At 46.7% G+C, this 27,934-nt stretch overlaps 1 protein-coding gene and 1 long non-coding RNA gene across 2 annotated transcripts; both read right to left on the reverse strand.

Annotated features, from left to right (window-relative positions):
- Window positions 1-27,824, reverse strand: LOC127059396 (uncharacterized). The gene is made up of 3 exons (XR_007777148.1): window positions 27,628-27,824; window positions 13,830-13,944; window positions 1-130 (listed from the first exon to the last, which is right to left on the reverse strand). It is a non-coding gene; the product is annotated as an uncharacterized LOC127059396 (long non-coding RNA).
- On the reverse strand, window positions 21,695-23,009 carry GPR6 (G protein-coupled receptor 6). Its single transcript, XM_009097172.4, has one exon. It carries the CDS (start codon window positions 23,007-23,009, stop codon window positions 22,023-22,025), a length of 987 nt encoding a protein of 328 aa, XP_009095420.3. The 3' UTR covers window positions 21,695-22,022.
- Window positions 27,825-27,934: the final 110 nt, after the last annotated feature.

Genomic DNA, 27,934 nt, shown 5'->3' on the forward strand with positions numbered 1-27,934 from the left:
TTGTGTTTGTAGATCAACTCCCGAGCCGTGCATTTGCAATCTCGGTGATTTGTGTTCCTCTTGCTGTGGTCTCCAACCGCCTTTCTCGTTTGGTGGAACGCTGTGCAGAGGGCTGCTGGGCTCTTCATGCCTGTGATTAGATGTGTAATAGATTATTGATTGCTTTGTCTTGTAAGGTACTAAATCAAGATTTCTCTATTGAACTGTTTTAAGAGTCTGTTGTTTACCTCTGTACATTTGCAGCAGCTGGTTAAAACCAAGGCTCGAAGTCTGACACAAGAATAATGTGTCATTAATGTTCCATATAAGTGAAGAGTAACCTTTGTCTTCACCCTTTTCTCAAACTGTAATCTGGGACAGTGAAAAATTATTTACCTCTCCTACTAAGAATTGGTGGGGCGGGGGGGAAGAACAATATAAAGTGCATAAAAGAAACAAAATCTGCTTGGTGGCAGACAGCTAGGGAGGTGCAGAATTGGTCACTCAGGGATTTTATCAAAAGATAAAACAGTAATGATGCAGCCATCATGGACAAAACAAAAACAAATCAGTAAATGGAAGAGAACCAGGACTGAAGAAGCAAAAATTAAAAAGAGACATAATTCTGGGTTTGGGTTTTTTGTTTTTTTTTTTTTTTTTTTTGTAGCAATGTGATATGAACAGTAACCATTAAATAGTACATATTATTAAGGGATTATGTTATCTCCCAGTAAACTGGGATTTTGAAATCAGGAGGCATATTAAAAAACCTTTAGTTGATAAAATTATTCCTTTCTGCATGTTTCACAGGAGTGCACCCCTCAGCATTTGGGTGGACACTGACACACCATTTTTGTCTGATGAATGCACAGACTAACTGTGTTCCTCAAAAGGTGCCTGGGGACCCGAGTGTGCCAGCAGGTACCTACAGTCCCCGAGACCTTGCAACAGACTCTTCAGGATGATGGAACTATCTTGGCTTGGATGCGGCTGTCACCCCTGAAGTGCATCCCCACGGGATTCACCTGGGGCTGTGAGCCTTCGTCTGCCTGGAGAATGCAGATGGGAACAGACTCTGCCGTGGGCTGCCATACCTCCGTGTCCCCAGCCCATGGATCACCACGGGAGGGGGTTCAAGACATGGTGCAGAAGCCCCTGTTTGGCAGGCGGGTGCAGCTCTCAGCAGTTTACCCACAGCAGTGCGGGCTACGGCAGCAGCCAGAGCCCCGAAACCGGCACTGCCACAAACCACCGCAGTTCCAAGAGCAGACACGGAGGCAAAGCCTCAGCACAGGCTCTGCCGCCCAGGGCGGCATCGGCAAGATCTAACAGAAATTCGACTCGAGCTCCATCAAGTGTCCGCTTTGTCTCCTCAGCTACAGGCCAGAATGAGTTTTACTGTCCCCGATTCTCTTTTGCAAATGGGGGCATCAAACACCAGGAGAGGAATCGCAGCCAGAGACCAGGGGCAACAGTGATCCCCCTTTTTGGAGCCTCTGCCAATTGTCACCTCTCCTTTCCCCTCCTGACTCCTTTCACACCTGAACGATTCCCTGGGGGGGGTAGTCTGCCCACAGGAGACTTTCTTTCATACGCTCTTTGTGGCTGCAGCTGGGAGAGACTTCCCTGATTCCCAAACTGCTTCTTAAATACACCGCCAGCCCTCGGTAGAGGTGAGTTCCCTCTATCTGTCTTCTGAGCTGCTTGGGACTGCTCTCCCTTCCCTCGTTCAGCCCTAATGAGCTGGGTTTAAGCGCTTAAAAAGTCGCAGGTTCCTGGCGGCTCGGGGATCGCTTTTTGCCAGCAGGCGTGCAGAGAGCGCTCCCGTGAGCCGGAGACTTGGCCGGCAGCACACCGCCAGGCAGCTGCGGAGGAGCAGCCAGGGGATGGGGACCTCATCCCCAACCCAGCAGCTGCTGGAAGAGGACGCATGGCCAAACCCTCAGGAAGTGGGCACTGGGGTAGATACGGCAGATACTGAGCAGATACGGCAAGGCTTTTCCCCCTTGCCGCTTCCTGTACCTGGAGAATGGGTTCTGCACATCATGTGCCTCAGCTGCCAGCAACCCTTGACAGCAGCATCAGTAACAGCCTCTAAAGAAAATTGCATCCATCCCATTTCTTCTAAAATAATTCTTATTTTTACCATATTTGCAGGCTCTGAGCAATTGCTCCAGCTACTTTCCTTTTGACAACTGGAAGTGTCTGGGTACAGATCAGAGAAGTCATCAAGCATCTCTCACCAAAGGGGCTGAGTATTCCCCTTCTTACGTTTCTTTATCTGATGGTTCAGTAGCTTCACTTTCAGACCCAGGAGAGCTGAGTGCCCCCTACAGACAGGTCGTTTTCATTTCCCACCTCCCCCATTTTAAGGCCTTCAATGTCAGAGTGTTCTTTATTGCAAAACTTGTGATATTTTCGCACAGTTTCACCGCAGCATCATTCCAAGAAAAGCTGAAAAAATACCTCCCTTTCATGAGATCTTGCACTGTGCTTTAGCCACTTCTACTCCTCTGCAAGGCATTTCCTTCTCCACAATTTTAAAATCTCAGAGCAGGTCTCCTTCTCAACCCACCCCAGTGCTTCCTGTGGAGCAAGATCCACACTCAGTGTCATATTATCTCAGCTTGATCTTGCACTTCAGTGTCAGCCAGAAATAACTCCAGAAACTGCCTGAGACTTCTAACCTTGTGAGAAAGCAGCTCACAGCCTGGGTCTTGGCATGCTGGTATAGTTTAGAAATTCCCTTTCATGCCAAGCAAATGCTGGAGGCTGGATTTTTCCCTGTTGCATTTTGGCAAAGCCAAAACTGGCTTGTAAGCATCAGCAGCAGGATACACAGCCCCATGCAGGGATGTAGGAGACCATCAAGCAGCCTGTGCAAGAGGCTGCCCCCCACACTGCAGCCCAGATAAGGATGCATCTTCTGGCTTTTAAAAGCACAAAGAAGTTAGCAATGCTCCCAGAGAGGACAGGTGTTCCCCACAAGCCAGCATCCTTTGCTGGTCAGTAGGAATCCTGGCAGTAATTCAGCAGTGGTTAATTAGGAGAAAACATTAGGATAACTCCTTTGCTCCTGTATACTTTGTTCTCTGCATGATGGTTGTGCACCAGCACCCGCCAGGGAAGTTCCAGTGCCAATGATTATCTTTGGATGAATCAGAGGTAGAAAGAGCAACTCGGTCCCTGCTCCCACAGCAAAGAGAGCCCAGCTCTGGGAGCAGCCAAATCTATCTGGGCTTCCCAGACAGCTCCTGGAATTCACTCTCAGTAGATCTCTCTGATGGAGACCTCTAAGGTCCCATGGAAAAGTTACCACCCTAAATCCCCAAAATTTTAAGGCCAGGCTTTGATACCTCCTTGGATTTTGAAGCTTTCCACTGACTTGCCACATCTCTGCAACTTGCAAAATCCCAGGATGTGAGGTTCTCCTGAAGAACCTGCAAATGGGGGTACAGCCAGCCCTATCCCCACAGTGTCCCCACAATGCTGAATCCACATCCCTTGAAACCAGGAAGCATTTTTGGGAAGAGGTGTATGGAAGCTCTGCCCCAGCAGTGGCCACTGTGGCCTCTACCACAAGACCTGAGAAGATCCCACAAGGGCAAGGTGAAGGGGCTCTCATGGCTGCAGCCCCCTGTGACCACCACCCCTCATTCAGACATCACAAATTCCTGCTGGAGCACCCTGCTGTCAGCCACATCAGCTCCCAGTGTTGGCCAGTCAGTGACACCTGTAAGAAGTGTTTAGCAGAGGCTTGCTGGCAAAATATCATCCCTCCCAACACACATGGGAGCAATTACTTCAGGTTTTTAGTCTGTTTTAAGTAGTCCTCATATTCTCCATAAATTTCATTAGCTGGATTTATGTAGTCACTAAACTGCAGTATTATAGGCACAGCAGGAAATTATTTGCTGTTCTGGTGAAAATGAGTATTTCCTAGTTTTGTCAATGCAGGGAATTACATTATCAGGGAAATAATAACCAGCTGAACTGAAGGAGAGTTTGATTCATGGTAATTACTGATTATATGCAGATTACTTTATGGCTTTAATTCTTTGGTCTCCCACTGTTTGCTTGCAAAACCTTTAAAAAAAAAAGGCAGCGAGTATATGAGAGTCTTGTTTGTAAGGCAAATTACAGAACCTAATTTGTTGATTACATGAAAGGAAGCAGAGCTCTGCACAGACCAGGACAGCAGTGGGAAGGAGCCAGCAGAGAGCTGTGCTTGCATCCATCCTTGGCTGCAGCCACTTCTGTGCTGCTCTTCAGCACCCATTTCACGTTCCCAAGATTGCACCCTAACCTGTGCTTGGGGCTGGAGTCACTGGGGCAACAGCAGGGCTGGAGCTGGTCTGTGCCCTTTGTTCATCACCTTTGTTCATCAAGTGGAGACAAGGGGATGTATCAATTCATTTGTGCTCAATGCACCTGAAAACATTTCTTCTAATTCAGTGCAACAACCAGGCCCTTGCAAACCTTCAGTTTTAACTAGCACTATGCTTTAAGGCATCAGAAGCTGGTTAGGAAACTGCTGCTTTTGACAGAAAGCTATCCAAGAATAGAGCAGAGCATCACCACTGCTTCTCAGACACTCCTGCTTTTCCAAAACAGCTTTTCTCTTACTTCCTACAGCAAACCTTCAGCAGACTTGCAATCCCCAGGGATGAAACTAGCCTTTTGATCTCATATATTATTCTTAGCATTGCTGGAGCAAAATTTCAGACCATGTTCTCTCTGGAATGGAGAGATGGGGAGTGAGACCCTGCTCCTGCTGCCTCTGGCTGCCTCCCTGACTGGGAAGCTTCTTCACTCCCATTGTGCCCAGGGCAGCATGCTGATTGCATACTGCATTTATTCTTAAAATACATAGCTACCCCCTCTCAAGTGAAAAGCAAGTGCTGGGGTTTGCATCAAAAAATATCCCCTGTGTCAGAGCAGGCACAAAATATCCCCTGTGTCAAGCACGGCTGGGTGCTCCACAGTGTCTGGGTGCATTTGTCTGCAGCCGCTTCAGCACACGTGCCAGCTGGAATCTTTCAGCTGCCAGCACTTTATTTAACAGATGAAAGGGAGAAAGAGGGAAAGCACTGTAATTGCCAGCCCAAAAGACAGCACTCTGTGTCAGGCAGGCCTGCCTGCACCCCTGGGGGTGTCAGTACAGAGGAGCAGGGGTGAGTAGCAGCTGTTGAATCCACTAAGATTGGATGGTACTTGCAGCCCTTGTGAGCTCTGTGCTCATGACACGGTGCAGGGCCAAATCCAGGCTCTGGGATAAAGGGTTGGCACCACCAACATCCCTTTGGGAGCCTCCAGAACAGCATCCTGTCCCCTTGGGCAGTACCAGCCATGACAGCCCAAATATGGGGCAGTACTGTTCCTGCATAGAGTAACAGAACTGGAGTGGGTAGGGTTGGAAGGAACCTTAGAGATCATCCAATCCCTCTGTCATGGCAGGGACACCTTCCACTAGACCAGATTGCTCGAGGTCCCATCCAACCTGACCTTGAGCACTGCCAGGGATGGAGAGGCCACTGTGGGGCAATCCTTTGGGCAGTCTGTTCCAGTGTCTCACCACCCCCACAGTGGAGAATTTCTCCCTTATATCTAGTCTACTCTTTCATTTTAAAGCCTTTAAAGCCTTTCAACCTTTGTCCTAAATCCACATTACCATTGTCCCTGAGTCTACATTATCCCCCTTCAGTAAAGAGTCCCTTTCTGAATGCAAAAGTGCACCCTTGGCTCTTCCCAAGTGTCCCAGCAGGTGAAGCATCCTGACTCTGTGCCCCTCTGTGTTCCGCAAAGCAGAGCCCCACTGAAGGGACAGTGTCTTCAGAAGTGGTCCCCATTCCTGCCATAATATCCACAAGTGTGTTTCAGCCTCTGTGTTTTGGGCAGCTGGATGCACCTGTAGACTTTGATCTGCCTGTGCAGCATGGCCACCCTTTGGAATGCTGGTTTCCCTTCTCCCTTTGCAGGTCACATGTCTTTAGAAGAAAGATACATGCCTCTTTATGCTGACCAGTAAGAGCTATTCATCACCATATTTGCCCTCTCATTTATCTTATTTCAGTGCAAGAATAATAATTAAATTGTAATTATAATGAAAGAAATACTATTTAAAGTGAAATATTTTCCTTTGGCCTGTTTGCTATGGAAAGGCTGCTTCTTCTTCTGCTGTTTCACTAACACCCACGATCAGATAATTTGTGATGAACCCCCACAAATTAGGATGCAGCTGACGTCTCGGTTTTGCTGTTTGTGCCTGGAGACGGTGTGTGCGGTTTTGCTTTATCACCGAGCTGGCTGCCCCGGGGCTAACCACAAACCCCTTCAGGCCCTGCCGAGAGCCGCCTGGATGTCGGCGTTCCACGCGCGCCCACGAAGCCCCCGGATTCGGGCCGGGAGGAGCGGAGCGCGGGGATGCGCATCGGGAGGTGGCAGCATTTCACCGCAGCGCCGAGCCCGGCCGGGGGGAGAACAGCCCCTTGGCTCAGCCACGGAGCCCCGCTCGACAGAAAATCAATCAGGTTTTAATCCTTTTGGCATATTTTCCAAGTATGCCATACTTTCCATTTGCTGCTGGTTGCTAGTGGGGATCCCAGCTGTCGGTTTTTCTGGGTCTGGGTTGAAGGCACTTGAGACGGTGGTTCATGTTTGGACTCAGGTGTTTATTTTTTCTTATCAGTAAAACAGTCTCATCCCTGTGAGTTCGGCAGCTTTTCATTAGAACGCACAAAATGGCCAACATCCTCTTGTTACAAGGTCTTTTAAGACTAAACTAGCCAATTAACAGCTGACACCTAGATTATTTTGCCTTTTAATCCAATAACTGATCCCAAAGAGCCCACAGTGCAGACTTTTCTGCCCAATTACAGAGTGCCACCCAAACCCATGAAGAAGAAGGAAGAAGAAGAAAGAAGAAGAAACCCAGGATGACACCCTGTGCCCTCCATCTTGCCCTCCTCCACCCACGCAACATACTAAAAATCCCAAAACCAAAATTTCTCACCAAGTAATACACCTACACTACTCTCTCTAATCTATTTCACACTTTTGTGGATTTTAGCCTATCTTGAAGTCTAGGAATCTTTCTCCATGAATGAGGGTCAAAGTCAGTGCTCTCCTGGGGGTCAGGGTACCCCAGAGCAGACAGAGAAATATTCCCAGTGTCCTGGGTTTCCACAGTTGCTTTTATAGCTCTCCTCTTTTCTCTCTTTTTGCTTCCCCCCCCACTCCCCTCCCTCCACCCCACAAATTCCTTCTTTATTTCCTTATTCTAAGAGAGGGAAGGAGTTAAAAGAGGCAGCAAAAAGGCAGCAAACCACCTGCAGCACCCTGAGCCACATCCCAGGGTCCCAGGTTGCTTGTCACCCCAGTCCTAGTGAGAACAGGCATCAGAGGGAAGTACTCCCAGGTCACCCGTGCCACCCATGGGAAGCTCACGGCACGACCGGTGCCTCCACCTGCTCAAGGGCATGGGGATCCCCTCGGGAGCCCCCCCAGCCTCCTGCTCACCGGGGAAAAAGTCCCGCAGAAGCCCTGGGAGAGCCCCCAGAGTGACTGAGCAATCCTCCCCTCTGGGCACCGCGGGAGGAGGGGTGGCACTGCTGCCGCCCTGGGAGCAGCTCCGCACCACGAGGGACACGGAGCCCGGGGGTGTCCCCTGAGGAGGGACCTGCACTGCGCTCAGCACATCAGCCAGACCCACACCCACCCCTCTGTGACCCCAGAGGGCCGAGGCAGGGGTGACAGCCCCACAATCCCCATCTCCTCAACCAATAGGAAGGCCATAAACCACAGGAAAAGAGTAAAGCATGTATCTGGGCTGGTTCTTCAAGAGCTTTGCAGCCCCTCCCTTTAGAGCAGGCAGCAATGCCCGTCTGCTCCTCCCTGATGCAGAGCTGTTGCTGCCCTGGGTGATTTTATCCACCAGCCCATGTCCTGTCAGCTGCACAAAGTGCTCCTAAACACCAAAGCACCTCCTTGCTCTCTATGTGCCATGTTTGGGCTCCTGCAGACTACAGATCAAGTCAGATCCAAGGGAGTTTGAGAGCTCTCTTAAAAGGAAAAATCACCCAGATGACTTTGGATAAACCCCGAGTTCTGTTTTCCAAAAGAATACAGTCCTTCAGAGCCCAGGCAGTCACTTGGAGTGTATCATTTCTGCCAGTGGGACATAGCTGGTTCCACAATACATCCCGTTGTTTGCAGAAAGTTCCTGTAACACCTTCCTCCACAGCAGCCAGCCCAATGCAGAAGCATCCCTGGGCTGCAGCAATCCCCTCCCAATGCACCCCCAGATCTGGGGGGGAGCAACCTGCACAGAAGGGCTCCTTCCACACCTAGGAAGAAGAGGAGGAAGGCAGGGATGATACTAAAACCTCTAGATCTCATGTTCACAGCACAAGTCCTGACCTCCATCCAAGGAAATCTGCTTGTCCATGGAGAATGGCTCACAGAGTTGCTTCTCCGTGTGGAGCCAGTAGAACAAGAATTTCACTGAAAGAAATCAGTGAATCTGTACAAGGTGGGGTGGTTTGAACCTGTCCTGCTCCTCTCAGTGACCCTGGACAAGGGGAGCAGGGCTGAGCTGTGGCATGAGCCAGCACAGCTTCAGCCAAGGGGCCGGACTGCTCAGAAATAGACGTGGTTGGCGAGGCAGACAGCCCCCTGAGTCACTTCAAATGGAGTGACTGATCCCCCTCTCACAAAGGTTTTTGTGCAAACAGTGGGGCTGCACCTTTATTTGTGACCAGATATTGAGGTGTCAGTGCCTGTGATTTTGGCAGCTTGCTCAAAAGCAGATTTTCCTTTCGCAGGCTGCATTGGATGATGCCAATGATGTTAGCTTAACTATTAGGTTTTTTTGGCTAGTTATCTGAAGATTAGAGTCTTCCTATTGCTGATAACTGCACCTATTGCTGTGTCACATACCTTCCTAACAGGAAGATTTTTTAATAGTACATAAAGAAAATGCTGCAATGTCTCCCCTTCTCCTCAGGGCGAAATTGACACAAAGAACCAATTATAATATGATATTAACTCTTATTCCAGTCCCATGGCTGTGCTAAATGTCTGCATTAACCTGATGTTCACACAAAAGCAAATGCTCTGAGAGGATATCAAGAAGGGTAACATTTTATTTGGCAGTGGATCCCACACATCTCCTATGTGTTTTGCTACGACCATTTTAAAGGTGGTTACCAGCACCCTGGGTGTGCTCAGTGGAGAGAATAGAGACAGAGCTTTACAGGTGTGCACTGCCAAAAATGAAAGATCAATGGGTAGTGAACTTGCTCTGTAACACAGATTTTTAAAGCCATATATAGGTTTTTAGGCAATAATTACTTAGGGTAGTGAATGAGTAGGTTTCTGCAAAGGGTGATCATGGCACTGTACAGATTTGTGGATGCTGGACAGTATCTGGGCTCTGATCCTTATTCTGTCCTGTCAGCATCCCTGAGTGAGTCCAGAAAGCTGAATTCTTGTCTTTTTTATTTTTTCTTTTTATCTAACCAAGTTTGTCTAATTGAAACTTGGCAGCGTGATTGCCTGAACAGATTACTTCCCCCAGGTTTTGTACATGGTTCTTTCTACAAAGTGACTGTAACGTAGATAAATGTCCACTGCTGCCACCAAGCCTATAACTTTGACAAAGGCAGCTATTGATTTTGTCTGATGTCATCTGTCCCATATGACCACACACAACTTCTCACTCATCAGCTTATCTGCTATATTATTACTTATTGATTCCCTTATTTGCTTTTATTTACCAGCTGTAGAAGTTGGTGGAATTGTTTGGCAATTATGAGGAGTAACTTTCAAGAAGACACTTTGCTTTACTCCAGCTTTCTCAGCAAAACTTGGCCAGAGTTTGTCAGAGGGATGGCACTATTTTCTGCTTTCCACAGGTTCCCTGAGCAGCCTAAGCAGCACAGAAACTGAGTGAATCTTAAGAACCCTCCTATCCTGACCTTTCTGTCAAAGCCATAAGGTCTGTCCTCTGAGGTTGCAGACACTGACCTGTGCACAAATGCATGTGCACACCTACCTTAGTTCTGCTGTCAGACACCTCTAATTCTGTCAGTCACCATTAATTATAATTAATGTCTGTGTCCTAATGACATGGACTAGAATTTAGCCCCATTTGTTTACCCACATTTTTATGACTCAGTTTGCAGTCTCCATAGTGTTACAGGGCACATACTGCAGACATGAGGGCCTCAAGGAGATTTTCTTCCACCCCCTGATATTTTGGGTAACACCAACCCCTGCTCACTGCAGACCTTGCACTCTGCCTGGTGAGCAGCTGCTCACACCACAAAAATGAGAAGGGCTCAGGTCTGGGGCTGGCAGTCTGGTATTAGGGGCTTGCAGTGGTTCAGTAACCCTCCCCTCACATTGTTTGTAGGTATATTGGAATAAAGAACATTTCCATAGAAAACACTTTACCTGAGACCTTTTTCCTAGACTGTTATTTTTTTGCCATCAGTTTCAAAACTCAGCTTTAGCTAAGAGGAAAGATGATTTACTCCATAATAGTTTTCCATGGTATCTCAATGAAATAGAAGGCTTTGACTAGTACCTGCAGGTACAGATGTCCTCAGACTCCAGTTATTTCTCTTTAATCAGCTGGGAGCAGTAATTACAGGAAGTGTACCAAAGCACCTCCTGTGGTGAGGGATGATTTGTAGCACTCATTCCTGGCAATGGGCTTGCACACAAGTCCAATGAAAGAAGAGCTGATTTTAAAAGATGTGTATACACACATACACAGGCAACCTTAGAGCTGCTTGATTCAATGCTTGATTAATAAGATGCTGACACTGTGAAGGAAACATTTTGGGGGGAATGCCTGCCATGTTTATTTATAATAAATTCTGCTTTCTATGGGCTTCATTCTGCTGTCTTGACATTGTGTGAATTGGAAAGTAATCACAAAATCTGGGTGAAAGAGAAGGCAGAGAACTGTGGAATTTGTAGCACCTGACTACGGCTGCTCAAGCTGTAAATTAGAGAAGTACACGTGGCTGTAACAAACCAGAATAGCTCGGGTAGAGGCTGCACAAGTTTACTCTCGCTGTCACTCTCTCTGGAGACAGGATCATTCTCTCTGTGCTGTTCCAGGTGGATCTTTGCAACTCACTTTGGGAGATTTCCAGTGAGGAAGAAATAAAGTCCCTAACCAAATCATTCCCGTGCTCCTTTGTTTCTGGTCATTTTCTAGTGTCAAACCTGACTCTTCCTTGCTGCCCTTTAAGCTCATCATTCTTTGTTCTACAAACCATGGATTTTAGATGCATGAGATTTCTTCTCTTTTGTACAGCAGCTTTCACACACTGGAGGACTTCCCCTGACCCCCCACAAGTGGTGAGGAGAAGCTGTTGACCAAGCTCAGTTCATGATAGTCCTCTGTGTGTTTCCTACACGACTGTTCACTCCCCATCTGGATTTCCACTGCTGATTTCCCACTGGCTTGCTGTGCTTGCCTCTAACAAAATGTCTTCAGTTTGGTTTTTTTTCCCAGGATCTCTTTCAGACTTGATAAGATCACATTGAATACCAAGTCAATCCTCTGGGGTAACTGCAGCCCCTCCCTGATGTCTGACAGCTGCCCACTGAGTAAGTATTGTCCCTGCTCCATCACCCAAGTAATTAATGAGAAAATTGAATCACACTTTGGGTGAGACAGACACCTGTGACTCAGTACAGCCTCCCTCTCTGGCAGCACGCCCCCAGTGAGCGCTTCCACAGCTCCCCCCACTCCCAGGGGGCTTTACACAGAAATTTCACCCAAATGAAGGTCTCCTCCCTCCCTTTTGAGAGGTTGCACAGAAGAAGAGGGCATTGTGTCAGGCTTTCTTCCTTCACCGTAGCTGTGAAAGATATTTTCACAAAGCAGCCGTCATATTTGTGGAAAGAAAAATAAACACAAACAAGGCACAAATGAGCAATAATAAGGCTCCCAGGCTCTGCAGATTCCTCAGTCATGCCACCTCTATCAGCTTCAGGTAAGACCTTAGCAATTAAAGGCAGAAAGAATAAGATAAACCATAGAGGGTTTTGCTCTCTCTACAAAGAAACATTTTCAAAAGTTAGAAACCTCTGCCGTTGGGTCACGGCATAAAGCTTTCTGGCAGAAAGACAGCAGCTCTGTGATGGATGGAGTGTGCAAGCAGCCCTTGGGAAGCACAGCTCGATGGGAAAGCAGCAGAGCAACAGCTCTTCCCTCGCCTGTGCTGGGGTGAAGCGGGGGAACAGACCTGGCTCAGCACAGCACAGCACAGCGAGCACATCGCAGCCAATCGATGGCCCCAAGAGCTGCAGCAGCCGAGAAATTGCTGCCATGGATTTATATAGGGTCATACATTTTAAAGGGAGGCCGCCTGAGAGTAATCTTGGGAAGCAGGAACAGCCTCTATGTGGTAGCAAAGAGAGGTGATACCAGGACAGACAAAGTTATAAACATCATATTAAGGCGTTTGGGAATGGAGCGAAAGGCAAGATGATGTAAAGGCTGCCTTAGGTTGTTTAAAAGATATTTTTATTGCCTGAGGATGATATGTTCAAGGACATAAATGTGTATTTCTCAGTCTCAGTTTGTGATTAAAAATGCCAGCTAACTCCAGACCGTGTCTGGAGCCTGTCTAAGAGGCAGTAAAGCAGAGTGGGGAGGAAGGTTTCCAAGCAGCCAGCACCATCACTTGCCCCAGACTTGGGGTTTGTGTGACACAGCTAGGAGAGAAAAGACACCCTCTTCCCTGAGGGAGTCACAGAGAGCCTTGTGGTGGAGCTGGCAGCTGCAGATCCCCTGAGCTTGGCTGCCCTCCCCACCTTGCCTATTTTGATCTCTGCCCTCTGCTTCCTGCTCTCAGGTGTAGCCAGGCTTGCATGCCCATATCAAATGGGAGGCACCACCAGAAGCCAGATGAGGTCACCTGCTGCAGGGTGAGTGTTTACCTCCGCCAAAAGGTCTGATTGACCTCTCTGATATGTGTAAAAGCAGCTGTGGGGTGTTTTTAGGCCAATTTAAGTGTGCTTGCATATTGGCTGTGCTCTGTCAGTGGGACTATGTTGCTACACCCACATTTACCTGTCCTGGTCCTACCCTGGAGTGATGAAAAAATGAACCACAGGGCATTGTCCTGCCTATTGCACCCCAAAGACAGGACTTGAAGATATCCTTCAGGAAGCCCAATGGCATGACAGGCCACTCAGAATTATCCTGGCCATAAAACAGCACATAGTGGTGAGACAGTCTAAGCCTTCAGTGCTCACTCTGAAGCCCTTAGGAGTGTAATACACTGGGCATCCTCAAAAATACCACTCCCTGTTGTGTCTTTTCACCTCTGGTGGCAAATGACTTTCAAAAAGCAGGGAATAAACTCCACCAGTCACTTACAGGTGTTTCTAAGGAGCACTGTGAGACAAGTGAGTTGCAGCTCTGACAGAAGCAGTTGTTTTTGCTTCCCTCTCTGCCAGACTGGCCCATAGACCTTTATTGTTTATGATTTCCTCAGATGCAGCAAAAGTGGCACAGAAGTAACACTGCAAGGACTTGTAGAAAGAAAAATAAATTCCCCCAGCTCCTAACTTATGAAACCCCTCTGAGGGAAGCAGCAGCAATGCCATCTGAAAAGAAAAGGAAGGGGAGACCTGTTTGAGGGAAGGCAGCTCATGCCAAGAGCAGGAAACATACCATTGTCACAGGGCCTTCAGGGAAGAGAGAGGAAAAGGTCACCTTTGGGGAAGAAAGGGATGTGAAGGGAGTGTCAGGGGAAGAAGACAGATAAATAGGAATAACTTACGGATGTTGTCAAAATGGGAAGAGAAGGCAGGCATCCTACCTGTGCATTGTAAGCAGATACTTTTTCCAGAAGGAAAAATACTTTTCCCACATTCCTTGGTAGCTCTCAGTCAATTTCACTGCCACCTCATCTTCCCATATCATCATTTTCTGCCCTGCAAAAGAGGAGGATAACAAAGCACAGGTTCCACAGGCGTCCAGCTGTGACTACACAGAGCAGTATCAGGCACCTTCCCTGCCTTGCACTATCCTGTGGTGTGCTGTAGCCATGAGAGGCTGGGAGCCCCCTCAGCACTGAGTGCTACCAACACACCCCTTGGTTTGTGGCAGGGATAAAATGGGGAGGGGGTGTCCGGGGGCTTGTGCCCTGCTCAGCACTGGCTGAGGCATTGGGGAATCACCGGAGAGGTGGGAACAGCCATGTAGCTTGGCAGAAAAATGGTTGGGCAGCAAACCTGTTCTGCTCTCTGCATTGTAGAGAAGCTGGACTGACATGGCCAGGTCAAGTACCAGACACATCCAAAATGTTTCTGTCTGCTCAAAGTAACAAGTGCTCACTTCAGACCAAGCATGGCAGGATGGGAGGGTGTTGTTAGGAAGATTTTATGGGTCTGACCAATACTATAAACACTATTTTTTTTGTGAAAGGTCCCAGTTTTAATGGCAATGAAGGCAGAGACAGAGCCTTTTCCAACTTCTAAAAATGTCTTATGAAAGATGAAGGTGGCCTGGTTGACACAATAGGAGCTGTGTGCTGCTAACATAGCTGTGGGTTCCAGCAGATGAGATAGCAGCAAGGTATTTACCTCAGCATGGCTGGGAGAGCTGTGGGGCTCTGCAGAGCCTTTATTCCCTCAAACACATCTCATGTGGAACTAACGCTGTGACAGCAAATACAGCAAAGCGCTCTGATCTTCCCAATTTCATTCAAAATAAAAATAATGCAATTAGCTGTTCTTGTTAATGAATAGGCAGTATCTGATTGCTGTTAGAGCCCACTGTTCCAGTGTTACAAGTGAGGCCTCGTACAATGGGCTGCTCTGCAAAAGTCTGTCTCCCACGTGATGGGAGACAGCCATGGGGTGGCTGAGATCCCTGGGATGAAGGAGTCCACCTTCAGCCACGTCCAAGTGAGGGAGCCACTCAAAGTCTTGGGTTTATTCTTGGTGCACAGTTCACACTCCATACCCAAACTTTGCCTGCAAAAGGTTTTCTGATGCATTCATTTCAGCAGCATAATTCAATATAATGTATTATTTTCTTTGAGACATTTGTAGAACAGCAGGAGCAGAAAGAGGGAAGCCTTAACTTATTTGTCTCCCATTTTCCTTATTTGGTACACAAAATGATGTTTAAAGCAAAATATACCTCTGCTTGGGAAAATCAGATAAACTCTTTAGGAAAACCCAATTTCCTACTTACTAACAAAAATTGGCCACAATATCAAAAGTTAGACTGATATTGGAATGTAGCATGATCCCCATATTAACTGACACATTTATTTTCCATCAGACCAGATTTCTTTCGACAGCATCATAATATTACCTAGACGTACTTCTTTCTATAAAAAGCAGCAACAACTAAGAGTGACAGATTATATCTGTCTTCAGGTATACAATCACATTATCTCTCTGTGATGCAAAGGTGCTGATTAAAAAAAATAATTCAGTCACTCAAGAAGTGTCATAGATCTAATTACATTTCATAGGAAACTTTATTTAGACAATCTACCACTGTAGAATATTTACAGAACCACTCCTTCCGCCTTGGTTTAATATATAATTATTACTATGCATGCCAAATTCTGGGTGGTGATAAAATGAGTGCTGATCCACACAAAGTACGCCTTATCTCAAAAAGAACAGAAGGTTCAAGCTCAATTTTCAAAACTCTTTTCCAATTCTTTCCTGAAAAATCTCAGTCTTTCAATTAAACTACAAAATAAAACAACTGCACAGCAAGAAGGTTGCTTGGAGAAAACCTTCTCTGGAAAAACAACATTGTTTTAAACTAGTCAGGAACTAGAGAGTGAGTAGCATGAAAAAAAAAATAACCTAAACTTCAAAATATTCCCCCAGTTCAGTCAATTTGCCTCCCCCCAACCCCATCCATCTCCTGTGCCTGAAGCATAGCATGCAGTTTGTCCCTGCCAGAGAAGCAAGTGTGCCCAACAGTGCTGATCAACCTCCATTGCACAAAACCAGCCCCATCTGCCAGTGTCCCAGCTCAGCCCTTTCCCTGCTGGTGTGAATTAAGTGTGTGGAACTATTGGACAGCGCAGACAGAAAACCCAGATAATTCTTATCCTATGTGGTATTCCTGTGCTTTCCTAGCAAATGAAGCCATGTGGAAAACACAGGTGTACAGACACCTCCATTCCCACCAAGTGTAGTGGGAAAAGGCAGCTTCCAGGCTGCTGGTGTTGCGTTGCTTGGGCAAAGTGTTCTGTGGACGTGCTGCTGCCTGGCTATAAGAGCACAGAGGATAAAGGCACAGAGCAGCTGTTTGATTTGGTATTTGCGTGTCCACTCAGCAAGCAAGACTGCTGACAGGCCCACCTTTAGGAGTATGGGTGCTTAAATCCTCTTCCTAATTCTTATCCTAAGCATCTTACTCTCACTTTAAAGTGCTGACACATCCTTAAAAAAAGTGCTATTGTATGGATATAACTCTTATATCCATTGTATGGATATAACTCTCTCCAGGTGGAGAAAGAGCCTGTGCCACAGAGGAAAGTGCTAGGGACAGTGCAAAGAGGTTCTACCCCAGCATCTTGTGTCAGGGGCACAGAGGGCAGCAGGGGATGGAAAAGATGTTGTCTTGTAGGTAACTGCCAAGTCTGGGTTTGGAGCTTGAAGCTTAATTGTGTTCAAAAGCAGGACCAAAGTTGAATCTGGACTATGTTTCTCCCTTCACTGGCTGAATGGTAGCTTGGGCAGCTCAAGAGATCTGCCTGCACTCGCAGTTTTCAGTTTAAGAGATATTTTCAGTTTAAGAGGATTGAGGATAACCCAAACAATGCTGCAGTGAAGATTTTTGGTCTTTTGTCTTGTGCTTGGCCTCATTGCTCTAAGGTTACACCACAGCTGGCAGATGTACCCAAGGTACCAGCTGGAGATGCTGCTCCCATGCCATGAGTCACACAGTGAGGCACTGCACACTTTCCCTGACCAGATACAAGCGCATTCATCTTTTCTCTTGTTCTCTGTCTCCCACCACTTGTATTGTGATGCCAACAAAGTAAACTAATTTAAAAAAAGATTGAGAATCTGCCCTTCACTGTAGGGCTATGCTGCAACACGTGGAGCCTTCACAGAGACCTGACCATTGTTTCACCTCTGGCTGCCTTCTGTCCTTTCTTTGCAGCAGACAGAGCTGACACGAGCAGACCTGCCTCTGCTGAACCGGCTGCCACCTCTACTGTCAGCACTGAGTCAGCGCCTCTGCCGCTCTCCAGCTGCCCCAGCGGCAGCTGGGTTATTTCCAGGACACTGGAGTTATTGCCCTCAATAAATGGAACTGCCACTGGGGGAATGCTGTCCCTGGGAGAGCTTTTTCTAGTTAGAAGAAAGAGCTTAAGCATCAAGAGGGCAGGGAAAGGCATTGTGGTTTTCTACCCAGGGGATTTTTGTGAGGCACTCCTGAGCAAAATGCAGCAGCCTGGGAGCTGCTTTCTGTGAGCTTTCAAGGGAGGAGCTCACTCGAGGAGGATCAGGAGATGGGGAGATACCTCTTAACACAGACTGTCCCCCAAACAAGCAAACCCAGCAAGCATTAAGGTGAGATCCAGATCTGCTCATCCTCCACACAGAGCTGAATCTCACCGGCTTGGTGACTCCTTTCAAGTCACACATCTCATCATAAAGCAGTAAGAAAGAGAAAACATTTTTGTTTGTTTCCCTTTGTCCTTTATTCTTCTTAATAACGACTGCTACAACAGCTAGCTGAAATGCTGAGGAGCAGCTGCAATATCAGAAATTATTTTTACCTCATTATAGAAAATTATCCTTTTTAAAGGGAGAGAGGCAGAACGGAGATTAGAGGTTCTAGTGCTTCGTCAGGGTTACTTAGTACCTGTGGATCATTACATTGATAAAAATATGCACAGACTCACTTTTCAGGTTCAAAAGTGTTTTGTCCTTTTGTTTGCTTAGCTAAATAAAGAGGGTTTGTTTGACCTGTGATTTTGAATCCAGCTGGCTTTTTAATATGCAGTGACTCATACAAAGCAGCCTGCAGAGTCAGTCTCTTTTCCACTGTTTTACTGTGGATTTAGGCAGAAGCCCCACAGAAAATCAAGCAGTGTGTGGGGCTTTCAGCCCCTAGGGGCTCCCAACCAGGTCTTCCTCACCAGAACTGTGCTCTTCGTTCTGTAATTGCTCCTGCTGAAACAAAGGAGCTCATCACAGTGAGAGGCACTTCAAGCAAGCCAAATAAGTGGGATTTGGTCTTGCAAGGCATTGCAAGTCCAGTATGACTTTCAAGGTTGGTAATGAACCATTAGTTTCTAATGAAAATTGGACCTGAGGCCCATCTCAAAAGGGTAACTTTTTTGTAATGAGATACTGCCATTATCTTGGCTGAAGTGCAAGAGAACATCACTGGTTTCAGTGGGAACAGGCTGGGAGCTCTTTAAACCAAGTCTGTCATTATAGTACCTAGATCAGAAAAAGGCAAAGCTTTTTTAAGAGTGGTAAAGCAGGAAAACTCATTTCCATTTCCAGAAAAGACTACAAAGAATACACCACAGCCAAACACTGGGCCTAATGCTTGCACCTCACTCAGTGTTTTCTCTCCTTGTAGACTGCACCATTGACATGAGAACATAAAAAGCTTTGAGCCCCTGGGCCTGTAGGGACAAGGAAATAGTAATTGTAATTGCCATTGCAGTCCTGGTCTCCATGGACTTTTGGAAATAGCAGATCAGATGCAGTCCTCCTTGAGCAGATACTTGGGTGTCCCCTGGGCTGGCTTCTCATTGGGGATATGGGGGAGTCACAGCCCTGCCCTGCCCAGTGACTGGAAATGGGGCTACAGGAATTTTTGTCTCCCCAAATAATTTCATTATTAAGGTCAAAGTACCATCATCTGATAACAGGAGGAGTTTGTGGGTCCAGATACTGCAAATGTAACACCACTTTCTCAAATAAATGTCTGCTGTTTCAAGAAAAAGCTCAGAAAGTGAAATACAGGTGTCATGTTATGCACAACTCCTGGACTTCCTCCATCATCTGAAATGGGATGTTGTTTGGGGAGAGAAGAGATTAGGTGGCCTCCTTTATGTTGCTCCACTCAGGTGTTCCTGCAGGTCTGGATTCACTTTGAAAATGAAAGCTGTATTTTACTGCAAGTGGGTTGATATCGACTCCACTGTCAGGGCTAACCAAAATGTATCAAAATACTCTCTCCTCTTTTACCTTAGTTTTTCTTAGAAATTATGAGTCAGCATATCTTTCTGAATGTGGCATATAGGAAAAACTCTTGCATCTCTATTGCCTCAGGAAAATTAATGTCTAAGATCACTGCAATCCGAATTTTCTTCCTGGAAGAGAAGAATGCTTGGGGAAACACTTTGAAAGTGTCACATTTTTAACAGGAGGGATTCAGCTTTATTTTTTAGACACAGTGAATCATTGGGGAAAGTGGTAACTGAAAATGTGATCATATAACAGGAAAAAAAGGAAGGAACAAAGTCTCATTTAATGCAACATGAACAAAAATCGGAAGAGTAACTCACCTAAGTAGTTTACACTCCACAATTAAGTGGTTTATCACTCAAGTAAGATTCTATTCAGTTATTCTATCAGTTAAGTTCTTTAGCTAATTTTTATACAGAATGTCACTGTGCAATGAATTCATGGTGAAAATCCTCCCATGCCAGACAGGGTTAAAGGAGGGAGGTTACATTAGAGGTGACCTGTGGCAGATTCTGCCCCCCTAAGGACTAAAAGTAAGGATAAGAAGTTTCTCCTAGGGATTTTAGAGCCAATGCTGGTCTTCAGAGCATGTCCAAGGCTTCCAGAAGCCTCCTCAGGTCCTACACAAAATCTCACACCTGGGTGCAGGGTCAGTGCCAGGATGTGAGGATCTGCACTCAGCAACCTTCTCCCATGGTTTTGTTCCAGTCAACACAGGAATGACAAAGATTTATGAGGCTAAAGTGTAGCAGGTGGCACATTTTCTATTTTTAACAGAAAGCTTTGCCTCATTTCACCTGTCTGAGACACTCACTGGTCTTTCCCCTCAGCAGTTCCTGTTGTGGGTGTTGCAGCACCTTTGGCTGAGTCTGCAGGGTGAGGTCAGAGCACAGTGAGGATGCTCCAGCCAGCAGTTTGATCCCTGGCTTTGCAAGGGGAAGGGAGCTTGAGCACTCTGTGTGCCACCCAGCCACAGGCCCTTTTATTTGCTGGCTTAGACATAGCATATGAGATGTGGCCTTAAAAAGGGATAAAAACTTCTTTTTTACCAGCAACTTGAGAGGTCTTAATTTGAGCAGTATTTTGACCTATAACAAAATCTAGTTTGAATTATATTTGTAACACCTCTGCAACAGTTCCCTGAAGAACTGCATGCCTGAAGGTAGTCATCAATTACAATGTCAGATTTGTGATTATTAGAATTGATAAAAATAGTGGAGCTAGCAGCCTGGAATACCAATTTTTCTTTTAAATGAAATATCTTTGTGTTTTCAGTGAAATGATGCTGGGTTTCATAATACTTGAACATAATACAGCATTACTGATTCACAGCCTCTCTGAGGCTTGTTGGATCCTTGTGGACCCAACTGCTCCAGCAGGCAGAAGTTTGATCCATTGCCAGTCATAAACTGGGAAAAGCACTAGTCCAAACTTCATATATGGTACCATGCATATATAAGGAATCTGTCTCAGCCCTTAAATACAAACAGAAAGATAGTGATAAACTATAACATAACCAAGATGTAAATGTAGCATAATTATAAGCAAATGAACAGCAACACAGCTCTTGAAATCTGCTGTTGTTCTGAATAAATCAGTCACTGGTGGATTTGAACCTGAGTGAGAGTGTTCCAAACTCTGATCAACATTGACCTCCGATGGTCTCTCTGAAGCCACCAAGCCACGGGACTGTCAGAAGACTGTATACTGCTCTGAGACAGGCAGACAGCAAAGATGCACTTAAATGATTTTCCTACAGCATGCAGCCCAAGAACAAGGAGGCAGAGAAACAATTCAGATTCCCTCAGAACTGTGGATCATAAAGAGAGTCCACATATTGTGGGATTTTACAGGCTTTCAAGAACGAATACTGTGCCTTTTTTGCCCTTTTCCTTTTTTCCATTTTGGCATTAGACTAAAACAGGAAAGAAGAGCCCAGCTTAGAGAATGCTTTTCCCCACAGTCTAATAATTTTTAAATGGGTCATTATTGTAAAGGGCTAATTTATAACTTGAAAATTAAAGCCACTGAGAACCTGTGAATAACTGTAAGAAGCAGCCTATTTGACTAGGCTGTTTGTTTCCTTGGTTGTTGGAAGTAAAAAAAAAAAAAAAAAAGAGCTTGTGCTCTTTGTTACTCTTTGCCTGACTAAAGAAGAGAACAAACAAACAAGCAGGAAGGTGCCTTTCTTGGTCCAGTATTTAATCTCCATAGTGAATGATGATCTCTTTAGGCAGAATTACACAGGGAGCCTTAAAAGTAAACAAAGGGACTTTGCTCAACTGGAAAATTTGCCATCTCTCTTCTTTCTAAATGCAACTAAACACACAGGTTATATTACATTTTAAATAGTTTTATTTGTATACAAAATGTTATAATTTATCAATGTTGTGCAGCAAAGTCTAGATAGACACACACATCACATACAGACATCCCCACTCCCTTCCCTCCCCCAGCACACACACTTAGAAATACAACACGAACACAACTTTCTTTCTCTCTGCCCTTCAGAAAGGCAACACTGTTTTGGCAGGTCAGCAGCTAGAAATAAGGTGCTATAGTCAAGCAGTACCGGAATGTCTTCACTTTACAAATGTGATGTGCAAATCTATATACAACCACATTGTTGGTTTTTTTTTTCAGGGAACCCGAAACTCCATACCCTGAACCACTCTCCGAGATACAAATATGTATAAAGTGCTAATACTTAAGCATGTTTCCAACGACTTCACGACGTAGTTTGAAGTTTAGAACAGGCACTGTAATAGTTCACTGGGTAGATTGTCACCGGGTGCAGCTCGACAGAGACAAGTCACTCAGACATCGCTGGGGGACCGGGAGCGAAAGGACACTTTAGCCTGAAAGCAGCCACAGAAGAGCACCCACATGGACCTCTGGATTTCCTGGTTTCTGTAGGCATAAATGATGGGGTTGATCATGGAGTTGTAGGTAGCAGGGAGGAGCGTGGCGTACGTGTACACAGAAGGGTAGTCAGGATCCCCCACCACACAGTAGATGGCAAAAGGCAGCCAGCTGGCTCCGAAGGTCCCAAGGATGATAGCCAGGGTAGAGACTCCTTTCTTGGTGGTGACATAGTGCGAGGCAGTCAGAAAGTGCTGCTGGAGAGCTATCTGGTGGGCATGCCTGCAGACGATCTTGCAGATCTCGATGTAGAGATGGAGCATGATGAGGAAAATGAGAAAGAAAGAGGCAGACAGCAGCGTCACGTTACTCTTGGTCAAGGGTCTGACGACGCTGCAGGAGGTGCGGTCGTGGAGGCAGTTCCAGCCCAGGACGGGCAGCAGCCCCAGGCAGAGGGAAACCCCCCAGGCACCCGCCAGCATGGTGTGAATGCAGAGCACCGTCCTCTCCGAGTAGTAGGTGAGGGCATTGTACAGGGAGAGGTAGCGATCGACCGTGATGGCCAGCAAGCTACTCACGGAGGCGGCGAAGGAGGCGACGAGGAAGCCCACCGTCAGCAGGCTGACCGTCTCTGAGGGAATCACGTACTGGAAAACGAAGTTGAGGATGAGGCCGAGGCCGGCCAGGAGGTCAGCCGTGGCCAGGCTGCCCACCAGCACGAACATGGGGGTGCGCAGGGCGGGCGAGTAGCAGATGATGGCAACCACCAGGGCGTTCTCGCAGGCGATGGCGGTGCCGGACACGCAGAGCATCACATCCCAGGGGTTGAGGGCGGCGGGCGCGGGGGGCCGCGACGAGAGCTCCAGCGAGGAGTTGCCGCCGCCGGCCGGCAGCCGCGGGGCGGCCGCTCCGCTCTCGTTCAGGGCTGCCGCCGCCTCCATGGCCGCCGGGGCGGCCGGGGCCGTGCGGGGACCGCGGCGGTGCGGAGACGGGGCGCGGGCAGCTGGGGCGGCGGAGGGGTGGCGGAGGGGCGGCGGGGCGCGCATGCCGGGCGGCGGCACCGCGCCCGCCCTGTCTGTGGTGCTGAAGGCGCAGAAGTTTCCCGCCGGCCCGGCCGCCCCCGCGCCCCGCCCCGCGCTCACGTCAGGGGCGGGCCGGGCCCGGCAGGGGCAGCCCCGGCCGCGGGGAGAGGGCGGCGGGTGCCTCGTGCTGCCCAGCAGCGGGGGTAGTACCAGCCCGCTCTGCCCGCCCGGCTCCGGGGCACTGGGGGTTTGGTCTTGGGCACCGGGAGGGAGAAGTGTGCGCACACACACACACACGGAGCCGGTTCTCCCGCTACTCTTCCCCGCGCTCCGTGGCCGGTTCTCCCGCGGTGGGTACCGTCCGTGCAGCGCTTGCTGTTAAGAGCTCCGAGCCCAGCGGTAGCTCCGTGCTCCGGCGGATGGAAGTGTGCCCGAGTAGCGCTCGAAACAGCTGTGAAAAAGCCCGTTCCACAGCTGCGCTCTCTGAACAGTGTTTGCTCTGGGGCTAACAGTCTGTTCGCCACCGAAAGCATCCGCGCCGTTTTCTGAGGTCCCCAAAATGATAAGGTCAAACCACAAAAGACTCAATCCCACGAGTATAACAGATATCAGCTCTCTCCTTGTCCCACCCTTTGTGTCTCGCAACCAAGCAGCAGCCAGCGCTTTTCCTCTCTAAAGCATGAACAGATGAAGCAGAATCACAGAATCACGAGGGTTGGAGGGGATCTCCGGAGAACACGCAGTGCACCCCCCCCGCCAAGGCAGGGTCAGTACAGAGCCCGTGACACAGGAACGTGTCCACGTGGGTTTTGGATGTCTCCAGAGAGGAAGACTCCACAGCCTCCCCAGGCAGCCTGTTTCAGTGGTCTGCCACCCTCCATGCAGAAATTCCTTAGGTTGAGGAAGAATTTCTTGCGTTTTATTGTGCAGCCATTGCTCCTCATTCTGCCACTGGACACCACAAAAAAGAGCCTGACACCATCCTCATGACACCTTCCTTTAAAATATTTATACATATTGATATGGTCAAAGGATAACATTCTTGTGCTCAGTGCTGGCAAAACCAGTATCAAACAAATGTGGGCAGTGGGTAGCTTCCCTCTGCAGCAACTCAGGTTTCCCAGGGGACAGCCAAAAGGTGTCCCCACCTCAGTCTGGGACACTGAGTTCGTTCTGTGACTGACAATCAAAAGAATGTGGAAATAAAATAACCTCTCAGTTATGAGAACAGCATGTAAACCATCAAGACACAATTTTGAAAAATACATTAGAAGAAAATGTGTTTACTGTCTTGAACAGTCCAAACAAAGGAAGCATGCAGGCTGTGCCACAGTAAAAGGTGGGCACATTCAAAAAGAATTAGTGTCAGCACTCATTACATCCACTCCTGTCAATATCCTCCTGCAGGCTAAACACTATCATCAAGACAAGCTGTGGACACTCTGTACCTCTGTAAAGAACTGAAGCCATTGCTCCCCAGGAATTCTGAAACACAGATCTCAGAAAAGCTTAATTTGGAAGGGACCAGTGGAGGTCAGGTCTGGGGCATCTCTCCTGTCCCATCACCTGCTTAGAGCAGGGACAGCATCAACTGTGCAAAGAATTTCCTCAGGATCTCATTCAGTCAAGTCTGATTATCCCCAAGGAAGAAGACTGTACAGCCTCTCTGGGCAACCTGCGGCTCTGCTTCACCCTCAGCTGTAAAGATTTTCCCTTTTTATTAGTAATTGCCTTCACTACCTCTTGTCTCCACGATCCCTGTGGGGTTTCCTGCCATCTTTTTGTATGTTTTCCCTTACCCATCCAGGCATTACAATAGCATTAGTAACTGCAGTAAAACCAGTTTCAAGCAGAGTTAAGAAGGGTTTGCAAGTCTCCTCAACTCAAACACTTGGTTGAGTACCCCTGCTGTAGTTTAGAACTTAGCAGTTACCCTAAACTCTCTGCCAGCTGCAGAACAGGTATGGCCAATGTAAACTTGGATTAAGATTAATATTGAAATCACAAGAATCCCCATGTGGAAAGAGCTGCTACAGAACAAGGCAACAGAAGTCAAGGTAAAATAGGAGGTAAAGTAAAATTCTGTATTTGCCCAGAGGAAATCCTCCAGTCTACCTCTCAAACAGAGGTGGTTAATTTCAATATTAATTAAAATGACTGCGACAGAATAAATTATTCCAAACATCTTTCAAAATTGATTAAAAATGCTGCCATTCAAACTCAGCAAGTCAGGTTTGCAAACATGAACCACCTGGGGACCAGTATGAAGCTGTAAGATCTGCAGTAATTTTATGGCATCTATAAAGCAGAAAGAGAACTGTAATTTATCTGGTTTTCAGTAATGAGATGTGGTGTGGAAAGTCTTGGTTTGGGGTCACATCTTGGAGCAACCTGTTACCACTGGGAAACAAGTATATGGCAGGTCTTGGCTACAATAGTATGTATATCATAGGGCAATGTATTCTTTTTTTTTATATATTATGGATTTTAAACAGTTTTCCTTAACTGAAAACATTAAGAGCCCATGCTGCCAAGGCAGAAGTAATTTCATGTGTGGTGGAACCTTGTGAGAGTGTTAGGATCTCAGAGTGAGATGTAGGAAGAGATTTTAGCCTGAGAGCAGGCAAGTCTCACACCCTGTGCCTTTGGTCCCATATTTCACTCTGAGAAAGAATTGCTCAACCACTGTAGTGTGTTTCTAAATGGGAGATGCACATGGTCCAGCTTGTCTTTGCTCCTTGTGTCAGGTTTTTTCTGAGTTCCTTCAGCTCTTTAGTTCCCTCATTTCCCTGGATTTTACCCTTTCAAGAGAAGGATGCTCTTGCAGTCCTCATCAGGTTCTTACAGAGCCCAGGGAGCAGTGCTGTGCATCTTCCTCATCTCCCTCATGTTGCCAAGTATCAGTTGGCAGGGTTAGGGACCAATTCCATGCTTTTTAATATGGTTACACCTCCTTGAGAGCTGTTGGTATTTCCAGAGATGTCATTAAAGGCCTTTTATCTTCTTAGTAGAGATTCTTGCATCAGTCATTCTAACAAAAGGTGAGCCATCTGGGTTGCTCTTAGTCTTAACTGATTGTGGGTAAAAAAGAGGATTCAAAGAGTAGATACAAAGCTGGTGCCTAAAAGCCACCATTTCCCACATTTCCCACAGCACCATAAGGAGCAGCAGAGAGAAAAGTCTGGTCAGACCTTTTGCATTGTCATCAAGATGTTTTCATCTTGCCCTCCTAGCAGGATCTGCAGATCTCACAGGAGAATATAAATATAAAAAGCTATGTTCCAGCGGTGCATACCTAAGCATCATGTATGATATAACTCAGTAATTATCTTAGTGAGTTTCTGAAAATTAAGCGGCAACAAAATAAAAAAGTTGCTGAAACAAAGGTTTTAAAAACCTCTCTGCTTGAATTCTCCATCTGTTCTGAGAGCTGAGCAGTATTGTTGTGTAATTTTAATATGTGATTACTTAATTTCAGTTAACTATGGATTATTTTGCTAGCTGGTATTTTTAATGATTAATAAGTAGGCTGAGTAAATGTTAAGTATTATTAAATGTGCTTTACATAGCAAGAGTTGGAACCAACAAAAATTTCTCTTCAAAATTTATCTTTCCAATAACACGCTGAAAATATTGAAGAGACATTTTTCTTCTGGGAAACATAAAGAAGCATTAAAATAAAGGCGGGAGGAGGGGGAGAGAGGGGGGATAACACAGATGGTGAGCTAACCAGCACTGGCATTTCAGAGATGTCTATGCAGCTGGTGGGAAAAGATGTTTTAAGCCCTTAGCAATCCATTTAGGTACTTCAAGTTTATCATTTTCCTGACTTGGTGAAATCAGCTGAGTCACCTGGTGACACCAATTTCTAGATTTTTACTAAGGATACCCTCTGCTTGATCCTCCATATTTGGGCAGGTGTCTACCTGCAAACATGGCACATTGCAAAACCTGCTGGTGACATAAACCTCAGAGAGGTTCAAACACCATTTAGGATTTCAATAATCTCATCCTTCACAGTCCTGTTTTTCCACCACACATCGTGTCTCCCACATGGACCTTGACTGTTCTTGATGGAGCACTCGTGGTGCTACCACTCCTTTATGAAAATCTTCCAGCTGCTTGACTGCTGTGCCCCTCATAAAAACACATTCCAGAAAAGAGCATGCATGTCTGTAAAATCTGTTTCACTTGCAGAAAAGGCTACATGGGTCTGCATAAATGCAAGCAAACAACCATCACACTTTTTCTAGCACATGCTTGGGTTGAAAATCCTGGTTTACTCTGCTACATTTACAAGGCTGCATTTCTCCAATGGATTTTATGGGTGCTTTTAAAAATGATGCTGCATATTATGTAGTCTCTGAATCACTAGCAGAAAGTACAGGGACAAACTTCATATAAGCAGGTGAAAATCTGCTTTCAATAATGCAACAAATACCAGTCATCAGGAAGGGATTCAGGCTGAACCTTGGGTTGAAATTTTGGTTTTGAGGTAGAATTCCCACCCAACCTTCCCTGGCCCTGCCCCACTCACAGTTTCAGAGGCTGCTGGTTGTGCCCTTGGCTGACAGTGGCAAGGTTCCAGACTTTGATTCCTCCTCCTTCTCCCACCCCACCGCAGACAGGATGAGTTTTGGATGCAGCTTTGACCTCTTAAGCTTAGTCAGACAGAGACGCCTTTTCTGAGTGCTCACCACCCAGAGCTGTTTATTTTTTGAGAAGCTTTTTTGAAAGCTTGAGCTTTCCTATCATCCTTTAGAAAGGGCAGAGATACTGTGAGAGCTTTCGACACATGCGTAGCAATCTCCACATCTATCAGCCCACTGCCAGCAGCCAGCCAG

The sequence above is a fragment of the Serinus canaria genome, chromosome 3, assembly GCF_022539315.1.
Source record: "Serinus canaria isolate serCan28SL12 chromosome 3, serCan2020, whole genome shotgun sequence".
Lineage (NCBI taxonomy): Eukaryota > Metazoa > Chordata > Aves > Passeriformes > Fringillidae > Serinus > Serinus canaria.

What these genes read in the sequence shown, in the direction of transcription:
- GPR6 (XM_009097172.4), bottom strand. Translation starts at nt 23,009, where the DNA reads ATGGAGGCGGCGGCAGCCCTGAACGAGAGCGGAGCGGCCGCCCCGCGG.